Source organism: Rhinopithecus bieti, unplaced genomic scaffold (assembly GCF_001698545.2).
Source record: "Rhinopithecus bieti isolate Rb0 unplaced genomic scaffold, ASM169854v2 scaffold_7673, whole genome shotgun sequence".
NCBI classification, from domain to species: Eukaryota; Metazoa; Chordata; class Mammalia; order Primates; family Cercopithecidae; genus Rhinopithecus; species Rhinopithecus bieti.
Window position 1 is genome coordinate 6019875 of NW_016806375.1, and position 16905 is coordinate 6036779.

At 41.4% G+C, this 16905-nt stretch overlaps 1 protein-coding gene across 2 annotated transcripts in view; it reads left to right on the forward strand.

Moving 5' to 3' along the window:
* Nucleotides 1-16905, forward strand: part of PDE6A (phosphodiesterase 6A) — an 88031-nt gene that overhangs the window by 24519 nt on the left and 46607 nt on the right. For both annotated transcript variants that reach the window (XM_017875804.1, XM_017875805.1), the window contains 2 exons: nt 4429-4493; nt 16166-16232. In XM_017875804.1, coding sequence (XP_017731293.1) covers nt 4429-4493; nt 16166-16232 — 132 coding nt within the window. The remainder of the gene's footprint in view (nt 1-4428; nt 4494-16165; nt 16233-16905) is intronic.

Here is a 16905-nt window from a genome sequence, read left to right on the forward strand (position 1 = left end):
TATTTATTTATTTATTTATTTATTTATTTTTAGACATAGTCTCACTCTGTTGCCCAGGCTGGAGTGCAGTGGCTAGATCTCTGATCACTGAAGGCTCCGCCTCCTGGGTTTACGCCATTCTCCTGCCTCAGCCTCGCGAGTAGCTGTGACTACAGGCGCCCGCCACCTCACCTGGCTAGTTTTTTGTATTTTTTAGTACAGACGGGGTTTCATCATGTTAGCCAGGATGGTCTCGATCTCCTGACCTCGTGATCCACCCGCCTCGGCCTCCCAAAGTGCTGGGATTACAGGCTTGAGCCACCGCGCCCGGCCTAAAAATATTTTTAAGAAAGTTTGTTTTGCCAAGTGCAGTGGTTCATGCCTATAATCCCAGAACTTTGGGAGGCTGAGGCAGAAGGATAACTTAAGGCCAGGAGTTCAAGACCAGCCTAGACAACAAAGTGAGACTTTGTCTCTAACTAAAAAAAAAAAAAAAAAGAGTACCCGGGCATGGTGATGTGTGCCTGTATTACCAGCTACTTAGGAGGCTGAGATAGGAGGATTGCTTAAGCCTGGGAAACTGAGGCTCCAGTGAGCCAAGATTGTGCCACTGCCCTGCAGCCTGGGTGACAGAATGAGATCCTGTCTCAAAAAAAGTAATAAATAAAATAAAGCAAAGTAAAAAATATAAAAAAAGAAAATTTGTTTGTATGTTGAAAAAGTAATATATGAGCACAGTGAAAAGTCCACTCCGCAAGAAATCAAACACCCCTTTCCTCCTGGTCAGCCTCCGTGAAGCAGCTGCTGTTAGCAAACTCTCTTGGCAGGAATGTTTATGTATATCCAGATAATCACGGAGAAGTATACATATTCTACCACCACCACTCTGCACTAAAGTTATGATTCTATTTTATGCCTTGCTCTTTTTACTTAACTGAATATTTTGTCATCTTTCCCTATCAGCACAGGCACAGCAATCTCACTCTGGAAACATGTGGTATCCACTGTACAACTACTCTCCTAATAAGAGACCTCACATCATCTCCAGACTTTTTAAAGCAGTCTAGCTAAGACCCCTGGATGGGGCAAATAATGCTTTTACCCACATTTGGGAGTGTATTTCTAGGATCCATTACCACATGTGGGTCAAAGAATATGTCTGTTTTGATCTTTAAGAGATATTGCTAACTAATCATAACCTTAAAAATCATAGCTGGTGTGCAGCACACCAACATGGCATAAGTATACATATGTAACAAACCTGCACGTTATGCACATGTACCCTAGAACTTAAAGTATAACAAAAAAAAAAAACAAAAAACAAAAAACAAACAAACAAACAAACAAACAAACAAACAAACAAAAAATCATAGCTGGGAGGGTATGGATTATCTAATACAATTTTCTTTTTCCCCCATTGTCCTTAGAACCTTAGAGTTCCATAGTAGTTGCCTTGACCAGGGGTTAATGGAAAAGGAAGAGGGCAGGAAAGGGAGTAAGAGAGAACAAAGCTGCAGGGCCTCTATCTATATACCCGGCCCTGATTCCATTAAGACAGTTTTATATGATTAGTTTCCCTCCTTTGCTTGGAGGAAAGAGAGCTGCTACTTAACAGCAGCAACAAACACATACCACCTATCTAATTTTACAGCCAGAGAAACTGAGGCCCAGAGAACACACATAGTAGGACCGAAACTAGAACAGGAATCCTCACTCTAGGTCTAGCCTCAGCTCCATTCTATTTATCGTGTTTCAGGGTTCATCTAGTCTCCCCTTGGATGCTTCCTATTTTAGGGAGCTCACTACCCCTGAGGATAGCCTATGCCATTGTAGCAGTTGCAGCTTCTGTCTTTTGTTTCCAGAGCTTGCCTCCTGGAAGTATTCAGTCAGTGCAGCTGCCGCCAGTGCTAGGCTTTGAGCAGCAGAGCCTCTCCCCTATGAGTTGGAAGGTGACCATTGCCGATTGCCCGTCAACCAAACAGACCTTCAGACATCTTTAACTGATTCACGAATTTCTCTTTGTGGAGTTTCTGCGTCAGAAGGCTTGGGGTGGAGACCAGGTATCTGCACTGAAATCTCTAGGGAGGTACTTCTCAAAATACCTGTAGTAAAGTAACAGTTTGGTTTTTCTTTTAAAAAAAATTTCCGATTTTTTTTTTGTGTATGTGTGTATGAAAACACACTCAAGAAAGGGGAGTGCAGGCGCACTCAAGAGAGTGAGTCATGTCTCCAGTATGTTTTGATTGCTACTTTTAAAAGTATGACAAAATATATTCCTAGAAAAACAAAATTGTGTAAAGACAGACAAAATATAAACCTTGGATCATGCCACTGCACTTGTGCTCCAGCCTGGGTGACAGAGCAAGACTCCATCACACACACACACACAAAATATATATATATACATATATATGCCCCTTCCCCTTTTATTCAATTAAACAGACCTCATCTAACTCAGTCAAATTGTTACAAAACTTCCTAAATGACTCTCAGTCTCTGTTTTTATCTTCTCCTGGAATAGTAAAGAGTTCGCAGACTGGCACCTGTCCACGGATTACACCCTGAGCAACCCTGTTCAAGGTGACAGTGATGCAGACACCTAAGCTGTTAACCTTAGGTGACATAGAGGAAAAGCACTGAGCTGGGAATTAAGGACCCAGGTTCTGATTTTGGTTCACTGTCTCGCTACAAGTGAGTCCCTTCCTCTGTCTGTGTCTCAGCTTTCTCATTTGTGAAATAGTTGCTCATCACACTTGGGCATACAGAGGACCTAAGAAAAAGGTAATAGAATTTCCCCTAGAGAGCTAGGGGAATGGAGCCACATGCCAACATCCAATTGTATGCTAGAGAGTAATGTAATTGAAGAGCTCTACTTTAAGAGAATAGGAATTTTAACAATGCAAGGAGGTAGGAGGGATGGAAGAGGCAGAGAGTTAGTTTGGAGGCATGAAGCATGATTGAGAAGGTAGGTCTGAAGTGACGACACAGCAAAGAGAACAGCTGAGTGGTAGGCATGAAGGAGAAATGGGGCCATGACCATAGAGTTGCACCCTGCAGGAAGGATGGCTGATTGGCTGTGATTTTAAATGGAATGGGAACCTCCTGACCACTTTCCCATCTCCCTAGATTCTGGCAGCCGTCTTTATCTCTTTCTTCTTGCACTTATTAAAGTCAAAATTAAAATGCAGAGATGAATCTCTAAATTTAATGTTTTCAGGCAAAGGAAGACTTGCAATGTAGGGCATACATGCAGACTAAGTAGTCTTCGGTATGTCCAAAGAACAGAGAGAAAGTGAAGGTTTTATAAAAAAGAGAAATGAGGTCGGGCATGGTGGCTCATGCCTGTCATCCCAGTGCTTTGGGAAGCCAAGGCAAGAGGATCACATGAGCCCAGGAATTCGCGGCTACAGTGAGCACCCCCATGACTGCGCCACTGCACTCCAACCTGGGTGACAGAGCAAGACCCTGTGTCTAAAAGAAAAAAGAGAAATATTACATGTTGCTCTCTGAGAAAGTTCATTGACACCAGTAAGGGTCTAGGGAGCTGGCAAGTTTTGACTGATGAGTAACGGCAGTGGGTAAAATTAGAGTTGCAGCAGGTTGTTTTCAGCAACTATCAGATAAAACTGGTTTTCGAGTTACAGCAGGTAGTGTAAGCAGCTAGGCATGCAGAGAGTTACATTCTGGGAACAATGCTATGTGTCCTGAGTACTTTTTTGCCCCCTGGCTTCTCAACTCTCTTTTATCTGGGTATGACAAAAATGTCCCAATTTGTGTGATCAACTTGCACCCACTCAACCTCCAGATCCTCTTAGAGAATTTCCTATCCCTCTTCCCAGCCTCAGATCCCAGCCCTCTGCCTGGCCACTGTGAGCTGGCTCCAAGGTGGAGCACGCTGAATCCTGAGAGTCAGCAGAGGACAGGGAGCGCCAGAAGACAGCCCAGGCACATCCTTGGAGGGAGTTTATGGCCAGGCTTGGTGATTCCTGAAAACCATGGGGCAAAATATGTACAACTACTATATATCAATAAAAACATTAATTTATTAAAACAACAAAAACCACGGGGCATACGACAGTAAAATAACAAAGTCTGTTTTAGGGACATACTCCTGTTGAACTTCTAATTGACTCTTAAAGGTATAATTTTTTGGCCGGGCGTAGTGGCTCACACCCGTAATCCCAGCACTTTGGGAGGCTGAGGTGGGCAGATCATGCGGTCAGGAGTTTGAACCCTGTCTCTGCTAAAAATACAAAAATTATCCAGGCATGGTGGTGCATGCCTGTAGTCCTATTTACTCGGGAGGCTGAGGCAGAAGAATCACCTGAACCCAGGAGGCGGAGGTTGCAGTGAGCTGAGATCATGCCATTGCACTCCAGCCTGGGCAACAAGAGCAAAACTCTGTCTAAAAAAAAAAAAAAAAACTATAATTTTTCTTTCTTTTGCCAGGAAATTAACTTTTACAAGGTCATTGACTACATCCTGCATGGCAAAGAAGACATCAAAGTAATCCCGTAAGTTTCACCTGTCAAAAGACAAAATGACAATAAATTAGCTTAAAGATCTCAATTGGCTTTATCGATGATTCTAGAATTGGGCAACACTTCATTCCATAAAATATGGAAGTGTTCCGAGAAGATTGACTTTATAGACAGAGAAGGGCTGAAGAAAGCCAAGCAAACATCAAAGAGCATGTTAGTCATTTTTAAGATACTTTTCTTATAAGGTGGGAGAGGGAGATAGAACAACAGAAAAATAACTGATTAATATCAGGTTACTGCTGCCTTTGTGTGTGTGTGTGTAAGGATTAAAGCAGAGGAACTTCATTATCACGCCTGTTAAAGATTGGAACAGGTCTTTTTGGGAAATTGGCTTTTACCTCTCTCCTAATCTCTAAGAGGATCAGAAAACAACTTAGTTTAGGTTTGATGAGGTGAAACATTATCATGGGTGACTCCACGCTGGTTTTTAGTTTGGTTTGTTGGACTTAGTTCAGAGCTTCGTTCAAAACAACGGCCTCCTATAGTTTTTATTTTAACACATCTCAAAACATGGAAAACTGCAGGTACATTATCAACTTCCAAAAGACACTCATTCCAAGATCAACAATGACCAAATCCAATGAGACCCCACAGTTGATTAGAGGCAGGGAGAGTGGGAAGGAGGCAGTGTAAGATGGTAGAGAGACTCAGAGGGTGAGCAGTGAGGCCCAAGAAAGAGGAAGACTTGACCAGAGCCGTGATGAGGGCTACGGTGGACCAGATTGTGAGTCAGGTGCTCTGAGTCCCAGTCTCACAACCAGTCCCAGTAGGTGGTTTGTCTGGACCTTAGAGTCCAATGTATAGAATAAGACTGGGGTGAAATCAGGGATTTTCAACGGTGCTACTCTTCTGGTACGTGAAGGAAGCAAAGCAAAAGCAGGAAGCTGCAAAGGAACTGACTCAGCCCTCATGGAAAGCCTATTCTCAATGTCCCCTCATGTGTGATCGAGGAGGACAATGAAAAGAAAAGGAAAGAATGCTCTCAGTCCTGCGTCTAGGTAGCTGGGACTCTATGACCATTAGAAGATTTGAACAGTTGCAAACTTTTTAAATATAGGCTTATACTTTTTTGGTTAGTAGACCTTTCTTAAAAACCTGGTTACCTTCTTCTCTGTTTGAATCCTCTCCATGTGCTAAAAGCCACATCCATGGTTCTGTCTTGAGACATAGCCCTCTTTCTCAACTTAATTGCAGAGGCCTTGAGGCTGTAATTCGGTTGGTGGGAGAGCCACACCTTTAGTCTTATCCCCCACAGCAATTTTGTCCCACTAAAGGGCTTTACTGCATGCCAACTTAATCCTCAAAGAGTGGGTGTGATACCACATGCTGATTCAGTTTGGTCACCAGACCAAACCGTAATAATCCCATCACCCAGATAAACAAGTTCTCAGGGTTATTTGTTACTGGTGAGGATGAGAAGTTGCCTCAAGTTCCTCAATTTCTAGATTATCTCTATTCTTTCATTCCTGCCTACATAAGGACTGATTACCTTATTCTATTCTCTTCTTTTTTTTTTTTTTTTTTTGTTAAGATGGAGTCTCACTCTATCTTCCAGGCTGGAGTGCAGCAGCCCAATCTCAGCTCACTACAACTTCCTCCTCCTGGGTTCAAGCGATCCTCCTGCCTCAGCCTCCCAAGTAGCTGGGATTACAGGCGTGCGCCACCATGCCCAGCTAATTTGTGTATTTTTAGTAGAGATGGGGGTTTTGCCATGCTGGTCAGGCTGGTCTCAAACTCCTGACCTCAAGTAATTCACCCACCTTGGCCTCCCAAAGTGCTGGAATTACTGACGTGAGCCCCAGCACCCAGCCTGACACCCTTATTCTCTGCTAAAGCTCATCTCTCTTTTTTTTTCTACCTTATCAAAAACATACTCTTCAACAATTCTGTTTCCTAGTCCCCTTTCTAGCTTCTAGAGCCGCAATCTTATTAACTCATTATCTGTCTCTTAAATGGTCATAGGTCGCAGTTCTCTGTTTGTCTCTGCTTGACCAGCATCACATCCTACTAGCCTCTGATAACACTCATCTTGCTGCCTACCACCCAGTCCCTAACCTATGTCTCTCATTTTAGGGTTTTTATTATGGCAGCACCCTGTTTCTAACACAAATCTTTGTTTCAGCCAAGATAGGCCAGGCTCTGCTTTCGTAACAAGACCTTGAGACCTGAGTGTTATAAACAACTAAAATTTATTTCACCATCCCACTATGTGTGCATTGCCAGCTAGCGAGTGTGGTTGGAGGTATGGTGTGTGGACTGTAGTCAGGTAGGAGCTGAGGCTAATAAAGCAGCCGCCATTTTGAACTTTGCAAGATAGAATAACCTTGCCACAGAGAAGAGAGGAAAAATACACACTGGCTCTTAAAATCTCTATCTGGAGGTGACACATAGCACTTATACTCACATTTTATGGGCAAAGCTAGTTACATGGCCACACATTACTTGAGTGGTTAGGAAACGCAGTCGGACCTTGTGCCCAGGATAGACAGCCAGAATGTCTGTAAACATCCAGAATGGCTGTCACAGTATATGTCATCCACACTAACAGAGGGGAAAATCGAATAGTAAATAGATGACTAATCAAACCAAAGGAAGGCAAAATAAAAGTTCAGGAAGAACACAGATGCTGGATGTGGATGCACTGTCTGTAGCCCCAGCTAATCAGGAGGCTGAGGCAGGAGGATTATTTGAGCCTAGGAGTTTGAGGCTGCAGTGAGCTATGATTGCACCTGTGAATAGCCACTGTACTCCAGCCTGGGCAACATAGTGAGACCCTTTCACTAAAAAAGAGAGAGAGAAAGAAGGAGAGAAGAGCATATAGCAGGTAGGAAAATAAAATGTACATATCAAGGTGAAATTCAAATTCAAATATATCAGTTTTTTGAATTTATTTATTTATTTATTTATTTATTTAGTGTGTTAGTGTTTTATAGAGACAGGGTCTCACTACGTTGCCAGGTTGGTCTCAAACTTCTGGGTTCAAGCAATCCTCTCACCTCTACCTCCCAAAGTGCTGGGATTACAGGCATTAGCCACCATGCCTAGCCAATAATTTTTTTTTTTTTTTTGTAATAGAGATGGGGTCTCACCATGTTGCCCAGGCTGTCCTCTTCAAACTCCTGAGCTCGAGCAGTCCTTCTACCTTAGCCTCCCAAAGTGCTGGGATTATAGGCATGAGCTGATGCACTGGCCAATAATTTTTTTTTTTTTTTGAGACGGAGTCTCACTCCGTCGCCCAGGCTGGAGTGCGGTGGCCGGATCTCAGCTCACTGCAAGCTCCGCCTCCTGGGTTTACGCCATTCTCCTGCTTCAGCCTCCCGAGTTGGGACTACAGGCGCCCGCCACCTCGCCCGGCTAGTTTTTTGTATTTTTTAGTAGAGACGGGGTTTCACCGGGTTAGCCAGGATGGTCTCGATCTCCTGACCTCGTGATCCGCCCGTCTCGGCCTCCCAAAGTGCTGGGATTATAGGCTTGAGCCACCGCGCCCGGCCAATAATTCTTAAAAATATAAATCAACTAGATGTTCCAGTTAAATGACAAAGATTGCCAGCCTGGATAAGAAAGAAATACATTACCTTTCATTGATTCTAAGATGTGATTTTCTACTTTTTGACATTGCTGAAATAGAATTGTGCGATTATTGTTAGCCATGGCAGACATGATGTAGTTGTTATTGCCTAGGTGTGAACTTGGTCATAACCAAGGTATAAATTTTGTCTAAAAATCTCAATTGGTTTTATTTGAGATTCTAGAATTGGGCAATGATTTGTTGCGTAAAATAGAGTAAATGTTCCAGTGAGTTGAGCAGAAGGGATTGGTTTTATAGGAACAAAGAACAAAAAGCAGATTGGTCATTTTAAAGCTAGTTTTCTTGTAAGGCAGGACAGGGAAACAGGACAATAGAAAAATAACTGAGAAGTAGAAATCAAGCTATTTCAGGCTACCTTTGTGTGTGTGTAAGGACTAAAGCAGAGGAAACTTCATTATCATGCCAATTGAAACTGGCTTGTTGCTGGGCGCAGTGTCTCACACCTATAATCGCAGCAATTTGGGAGGCTGAGGTGGGCAGATCCCTTGAGCTCAGCACTTTGAGACCAGCCTGGGCAATTTGGCAAGACCCCATCTCCACAAAAAAGTACAAAAATTAGTCAGGCATGGTGGTGCACACCTGTGGTCCCAACTGCTCAGGAGGCTGAGGCAGGAGGATCACTTGAGCCGGGGAGGTGGAGGCTACAGTGAGCCATGATCGCATCACTTCACACAGGTGACAGAGTGAGACCCTGTCTCAAAAAAAAAAGAAAGAAAGAAAGAAAGAAACTGGCTTAACTGGCTTGTTTGGAAAATTGGCTTTTGTTTCTCCTGATTTCTCAGAAGGTCAGATAACAATTTAGTGTGTTTAGTGACTTGGAACTTTGATGTAGGTGACTTCATTTTAATTTTTAGTTTGATCTATTAGGGCCCCTATTACAGGAGTTTAGTCAAAAACAATGGTGTCCTGTAATTTTCATTTCACACCATTCATATTGTTGTAAGTATAGTTAATGCTGAGCAACCATTGCTGGTTGCTATTCACATTGAATTCAATTGCCATGCAAAATAATTTTAAAGACAGATTATGCTATGATTCAGTATTGAAATGAAAAATTGTCTTAACTGGCACAAAATGACAGAAAAAAATGTGAAATATGATAAAAAAAATCTGTATCTAAAAGAACAATGTTGATCTGAATAAAGTAAAAATGACAAGTGATAAGCATTATAGACTACATTATAGATTAATTGGCAGCATTTAATCTTTCTCTGCACATACAAAAGTTAGTCAACAATGATTACTTTCAAGATATGATGAAAAATCCTATATCCTTTTTACAGGGGACTAATCTGAAAGAGAATACAGAGAGGTTGAACATTAAAGATTGAAAAAAGACACACCATGCAAATGCTAATCAAAAGAAAACTTGTATAACCATGTTAACATCATATAGAAATAGACATATCAAAGAACATTAGTAGAGATAAAGAGTCACTTAATGATAAAGGGGTCGATCTACCTCAGTATTACAGGAAGATATTACTATTCTAAATTTGCAAGCACATCATAACATGACCTCAAAAAATATAAAGCAAAAACTAACAGAAATACAAGGAGATATAGACGAATCTATGTTTGCTAATTGACTTAAGGAGCAAACTAAAACCAACAAACAGAATATAGAATATTTGAATAATCCAATTAATGAATTTAACCTAATAAATATAAAGAGAACACTGCTCTAAGCCAGTAACAATAAGCTAATTAGGAAATTCTCATATGCTTGGGAACTAAGAAATATCCTTCTGAAAAAATAAAAGGAATATACTTCCAAACAACCTACGGATAAAAGAATCAATTAATGGAAATTAGAAAATATTCTGAGCTGAAAGATAATGAAAATATAACATATTAAAGCCTCTAGAAAAAATAAAAAACCTGTGTGATGCAGTGAAATTGTGCTTAATGTAAAAATTTACAGCCTTAAGTGCACATATTTAAATTTAAAAAGGCTGAAAAAGTAACGAGCTATGTATCCATCCGTATCAGTCAGGGTCTCAACTGAAAATAGGTGTCACATTCAAATCAGGATAATTCAGTGAGGGTTTATTTACAGAGGGACAAATTACAAAGGTGGGGGTGGAATGAAGGGAACCATAAGAGAATGTGCTATTAGTGGGGGAGCTACTACCACTTCTGGCCCCAAAAGGAAATTTCCATAATCTGAAATGAAAAAGAGTCTTGTAGAGCAAACCACGATGGAAGGTAGAGCAAAGCACTGACCTTCAGTCAAGGAACATAGCCAGCTCAAAGCAGCCTTGCCAGTGGTTGTCCTGTCTCTACAGAAATATTTTTAAAATTAGCTGGGTGTGATGGCACATGTCTGCAGTCCTACATGTGAGGCTGAGGTGGGAGAATTGCTTGAGCCCAGGAGGTTGAGGCTTCAGTGAGCCAGGTTTGCCCCCCTGCACTCCAGCCTGGGTGACAGAGTGAGACCCTGTCTCCAACAGAACAAAAAACCTAGCCAGGTGGTGGCACATGCCTGTAATCCCAGCTACTTGGGAGACTGAAGTGGGAGGATTGCTTAAGACCAGGAATTCAAGAACAGCCTGGACAACATAGTAAGACCCTGTCTTGAAAAAAAGAATAAGAGGAAAAAAATTTAAAATAAAACTTACAAAATCAAGAAGAAATATAACACTAAAACAGTTTTATTGCAATACAATATTTATTACAATAAAATAAATAAAAACCTTCTCGCAAAGATACCACAGGCCCAGATTTTTTTCACAGGTGAATTCTACTTAGTGGGTTTTATTCATTTATTTATATTTTTTAGAGATGGAGTCTCCCTATGTTGCCCAGGCTGGCTTTGGACTCCTGGTTTCCAGTGATCCTCCCACTTCAGCCTCCTCACTAGCTGGGGCTACAGGCACACACCACTGCCTGAGTTCTAATTAATATTTAAGGAAGAAATTAAAATCTCATACAATTATTGTATGATAACAGGCAAAGAAGTGGCTAGTATAAGCTGTATGCCAAAACCCAACAGAAAGGAAAGTTCTGAGTGTGCTCCCTTATGGACACAGATGTAAATATCCTAAATATAATTCTAGCAAATAATGGACATAGATGTAAATATTCTAAATAAAATTCTAGCAAATAATGAGTAACAATATATAAAAGATTGCACATCATTACCCAGATGGATTTATTCCAGGAATGCAGACTTGATTTAATGTTAGAAAAATCAACCTATATAATTTGCCATTAAGAGAAAAATGACATAATCATCATTACAGAGGAAAATTTTCTTAATCTTCTAAAGAGAATTTTAGGCCAGGTGCGATAGCTTACACCAGCCTCACACTTTGGAAGGCTGAGGCAGGTGGATCACCTGAGCTCAGGAGTTTGAGACCAGCCTGGGAATATATCCATGGAATAGAACAAAGAGCCAGAAACAGACTTACACATTTACAGCCACTTCATTTATGACAAAGGTGCCATTTTAAAGCAATGGAAGAACGAATGATCTTTCAAATAAATTATGCTTGTATGAATGGGTACCAACATGGAAAAAAAGAAATGTGATTTCTCCCTCAAAAGTAAATTACACAGCCGGGCACAGTGGTTCACGCCTGTAATCCCAACACTAGGCCGAGGCGGGTGGATCACCCGAGATCAGGAGTTCGAGGCCAGCCTGGCCAACATGATGAAACTTCATCTCTACTAAAAAAACAAAAATTAGCCAGGCATTGTGGCAGGCACCTGTAATCCCAGCTACTCGGGAGGCTGAGGCAGGAGAATCGCTTAAACCCAGGAGGCAGAGGTTGCATGCAGTGAGCTGAGATCGCGCCGTTACATTCCAGCCTGGGTAACAGAGCAAGACTCTGTCTCAAAAACAAAACGACAAAGAAGTAAATTACACAAATATAAATTCTAGGTGAATTAGGGGTCCACATATAAAAGGTCAAACTGTAACCCTTTTAGAAGATAATATAAAATAGCTTTATGATCTTTGGGTAAAAAATGTATAAATAAGACTTCAGAAACAAATAAAAATATTGATATATTTGACCACATTAAGAACAAGAACTTCTATTTATATCAAAATATACCATTTGGGAGTGTATTAGTTTATCTATTTCTACATAACACATTGTCCCAAAAGTTAGTGACTTAAAACATCAATAATAATTTATTATCTCTCTTTATTGTTGTTATTATTTTGAGATGGAGTTTTGCTCTTGTCATCCAGGCTGGAGTGCAATGGCATGATCTTGGCTCACTGCAACCTCTGCCTCCTGGTTTCAGGTGATTCTCCTGCCTCAGCCTCCCCAGTAGCTGGGAATATAGAAACCCACCATCATGCCCGGTTAATTTTTGTAATTTTTTTTAGTAGAGATGGGGTTTCACCATGTTGGCCAAGCTGGCCTCAAACTCCCAACCTTAGGTTATCGGCCTCCCAAAGTGCTGGGATTACAGGTGTGAGCCACTGTACCCGGCTTCTCTTTATTATTTATTATTCTGTGGGTCAGGAATTCAAGGGTGGCTTGACTGGGTAGTTTTTTGTTTTTTGTGGTTTTTTTTGAGATGGAGTTTCACTCTAGTTGCCCAGGCTGGAGTGCAATGGCACGATCTCGGCTCACTGCAACCTCTGCCACCTGGGTTCAAGAGATTCTCCTGACTCAGCCTCCCGAGTAACTGGGATTACAGGCATGCACCACCATGCCCAGCTAATTTCGTATTTTTAGTAGAGACAGGATTTCTCCATGTTGGTTAGGCTGGTCTCGAACTCCTGACCTCAGGTGATCTGCCTGCCTTGGCCTCCCAAAGTGCTGGGATTACAGGCGTGAGCCACTGCGCCGGCGGACTGGGCAATTTTAGCTTGGGGTAGCTCATGAGGTTGAAGTCAAATATGAGTGTGGGCTGCAGTCATCTGAAGGCTTTCCCGGAATCGGAGGATCTGCTTACTAAATAACTTACTCAGATGGCTAGCAAGTTGATGCTGGCTGTTGGCAGGAGGTCTCAGTTCCTTTTCACATAGGCCTCTACAAAGGGCTGCTTGAGTTACTTCATGGCATGGTGGCTGACTTCCCCAGAGTAAGCAGGTGAAAGCTACAATGCCTTTCATAATCTAGTTTCAAAATAACACATTCATCTCCACCATATTCTTTTGGTCACTGAGACCAGCTTTGATTCATTGTTGGAGGGGACTATACAAGGAAGTGAGCATCACTGAGGGTCATCTAGGAGGCTGGTTACTATAAAGAGTAAAAAGGCAAGTCGTGATACAAGAAAATGTATTTATAGCACAAATAACTGACAAAGGCTCGTATCAAAAATACATATAGGGCCAGGCACAGTGGCTCATGCCTGTAATTCCAGTGCTTTGGGAGACCTAGGTAGGAGGATCACTTTAGGCCAGAAGTTTGAGACCAGCCTGGGCAACATAGGAAGACTCCCCATCTCTATGGTACAGCCTGACAGGTTCTTCTTGCCTGTTGCCCAGAAAAGACAATACACTGAGAACAGCAAGAGTTGCAGCGGAGAAAGAGTTTAATTATTTTAAGGCAGTTGAGCAAAAGAACCAGAAATATTTCTCAAATCTACCTCCCTGAGAATTTGGAGGCCAGGGTTTTTCAAGGATAGTTTGGTGGGCAGGGGGCTAGGGAATGGGAAATACTGGTTGGTTGGGCTGAGGATAAAATCACAGGAGATTGAAACTGTCTTCTTGCAGTGAGTCAGTTCCTAGGTGAGGTCACAAGACCAGTTGAATCTGGCTACTGCATTCCAGCCTGAGTGACAGAGTGAGCCCTGTCTCTTTAAAAAACAAACAAACAAAAAAAAAGAACATATAAAGAACTCCTACAAATCAATAAAAGGAAACACTATTGAAAATGAGTAAAAGTAAATTTAATAGTAACTTTAAAAAATGAGTAAAAGACATGAACAGAGGAACTTTACAAAAAATGCAAATGACAAATACATTTATGGAAGGTACTCCATTTTATTAATTTTGTAGAGAAATATGAAAGAAAAGTACGATGAGATACCATTAGACCTCACCACAAGGACTATCATGTAAAAGTCTGAAAATACTAAGTATTGACAGAGATGGAGAACAAAGGAAACTTTGTACCACTGAGTTATGGGTCCAGGTAGAGTCAATCAGTAGCCAGAATGCGAAAGTCTAAAAAATATCTCAAAGACCAATCTTAGGTTGTACAATAGTGCTGTTATCCGTAGGAGGGGACGTTATAAATCATGTGATCCCCAGCTACATAACTCCTGAGCAGTAAAAAAATTATAGAAAACCAGCTAGGGAACAATGGCTGGTTATTGTTTAACTACGCTTACATCTTAGCAGAATTCAGGCTCCTCCCATAACCCTAACCTTGCGGCTTTTCATTAGCCTTACAAAGGCAGTTTTAGTCCCCAGAGGGGGTCCATTTTGGGAAGGGACTATTATCATCCTTGCTTCAATGTTAAATTATAAACTAAATTCTCCTCATAATTGGCTTGGTCTATGCCCAGGAATAAGTAAGGGCAGTTAGCTTGTAAAGTTAGAAGCAAGATGGAATCTTGTGACATTAGATTTCTCTGTTATAATTTTTGCAGACAGTTCCATCTGTGAAAAAATTTTTAATCAGCTGAGCATGGTGGTACGTGCCTGAAGTCCCAGCTAGGTGAGCAGCTGAGGTGGAAGGATTACTTGAGCTCAGGAGTTCAAGTTTATAGTGAGCTAGGATCATGCTCCTGCATTCCAGCCTGAGTGACAGAGTGAGGCCCTGTCTCAAAAAAAAAAAAAAAAAAAAGAGAGAGAGAACACATAAAGGATACCTATGAATCATTAAGAAGGAAACACTATAGAAAAATGGGTAAAAGTAATTTTTTAAAATGAGTAAAAGACATGAACATTAATTTTGTAGAGAAATATGAAAGAAAACTATGATGAGATACCATTAGACCTCACCAGAAGGACTATCATTTAAAAGTCTGAAAATACTAAGTATTGACAGAGATGGAGAACAAAGGAAACTCTAATGGACCACTGATGGGAGTGTAAATTGGTACAATCATTTTAGAAAACAGTTTGGCCTCATCTAGTAAAGTTGAAGACACAAACATCTTATGACCCAGAACTTCTACTCCTAGGAATATACCATGTAGAACTGAGAGCACATATGCACCAATGTTGACAGCAGCACTGTTTATATTATCCCCTAACTGGAAGGATGGGGGATGTCCACCAACAGTTGAATGGATAACTTGTGCTACAGTAGTATAGGGAACACTGTAAGTCAATAAAATGAGTGAATTACAGCAACGTGACAAAGAAGCCAGACAAAATAATATACATTGTATGGTTCCATCTAAATGAAGTTGAAAAACAGGCAAAATTAAACTAACAAGTACAGGAAAACAGGCTTAGGAGGTAAAACTCTACAAAAAAACAATAATGCAATTTAGCATAATTTCAGAATAATGGTTACCTCTGGGGTTAGGGAGAAGGTTATGATTGCGGGGGAAAGTCAAGGGCTTCCAAGGAGCTGACAATGCTGTTCTTGATGTCCATGTGGTTTTATAAATGTTCATTTTCTAATGATTGGTGAGGTTTTTAATGCGTGTTTATGTGTGTGTTTTTTTCTCACAACAAACAAGCAAAAATAATAATTCAAAAAATTATAGTATTGTGAGGGGTAAGTATATAAAGCACTTAGCTTAGTGCTTAGCACATGGTAGGAATTCTCCATAGATGAATTTTTTCATTCCCTACATAGTATTAGTAGCTTCTAACTTTATGAGGGAAGTGATGGTATTCGTTTCTGCTCAGCAGCAAATAACAATCTGTAGAATGAATGCTGTCTCTTTTCTCAGATAGTGAAACTTGGTGGGCAGTCAGTAAAACGTTATATTCGCCACCCTTTTCTCCATGTCTAGATTTGGACATTAAGATGGTTAGCCAACATTTTGGGTTTGGTCAGGTGTAGTGAATGTAAGCAGTTGCTGAGAGCCACCTGAGAGCAGGGGGAGGGTAAAGGCCCAGATTTTAGTCTTCAGTCCAGCAATCCCTGCCCTGAGAGTCACCATTTGTCTTTGGCCTTCACAGGAATCCACCTCCTGACCATTGGGCTTTAGTAAGCGGTCTTCCCACTTATGTTGCCCAGAATGGCCTGGTAAGTAATATAACTTTGAAGGGGGAGAGTTTTGGGTCAGGTGGAAGAAAGAGTGGAAGGATTTTAGATCAAGAAGAGAGTGGAAAAGATGGTGTTAAGTGTGGATCTCTAAAAGCCTGATTCTCTTGTTTCTCTCAATTCAATTGGCAATTGGTCTAAATGAATGAACAGATAATTGACATTTGAGGAAATATCAAATACATAGATAAATAATCCTTAGGTAGAAGGGTGCATAGTCTTGGCCAGGCACAGTGGCTCAGGCCTATAATCCCAGAACTTTGGGGGGCCAAGGCGGATGGATTACCTGAGGTCAGAAGCTCGAGACCAGCCTGGCCAACATGACAAAACTCCATCTCTACTAAAAATATAAAAATTTGGCCGGGCACGGCGGCTCACGCCTGTAATCCCAGCACTTTGGGAGGCCAAGGCGGGTGGATCACGAGGTCAGGAGATCGAGACCATCCTGGCTAACATGGTGAAACCCCGTCTCTACTAAAAATGCAAAAAATTAGCCCGGTGTGGCAGCGGGCGCCTGTAGTCCCAGCTACTTACAAGGCTGAGGCAGGAGAATGGCATGAACCTGGGAGGCGGAGCTTGCAGTGAGCCGAGATCTTGCCACTACACTCCAGCCTGGGTGACTGAGCAAGACTCCTTCTCAAAAAAAAAAAAAAAA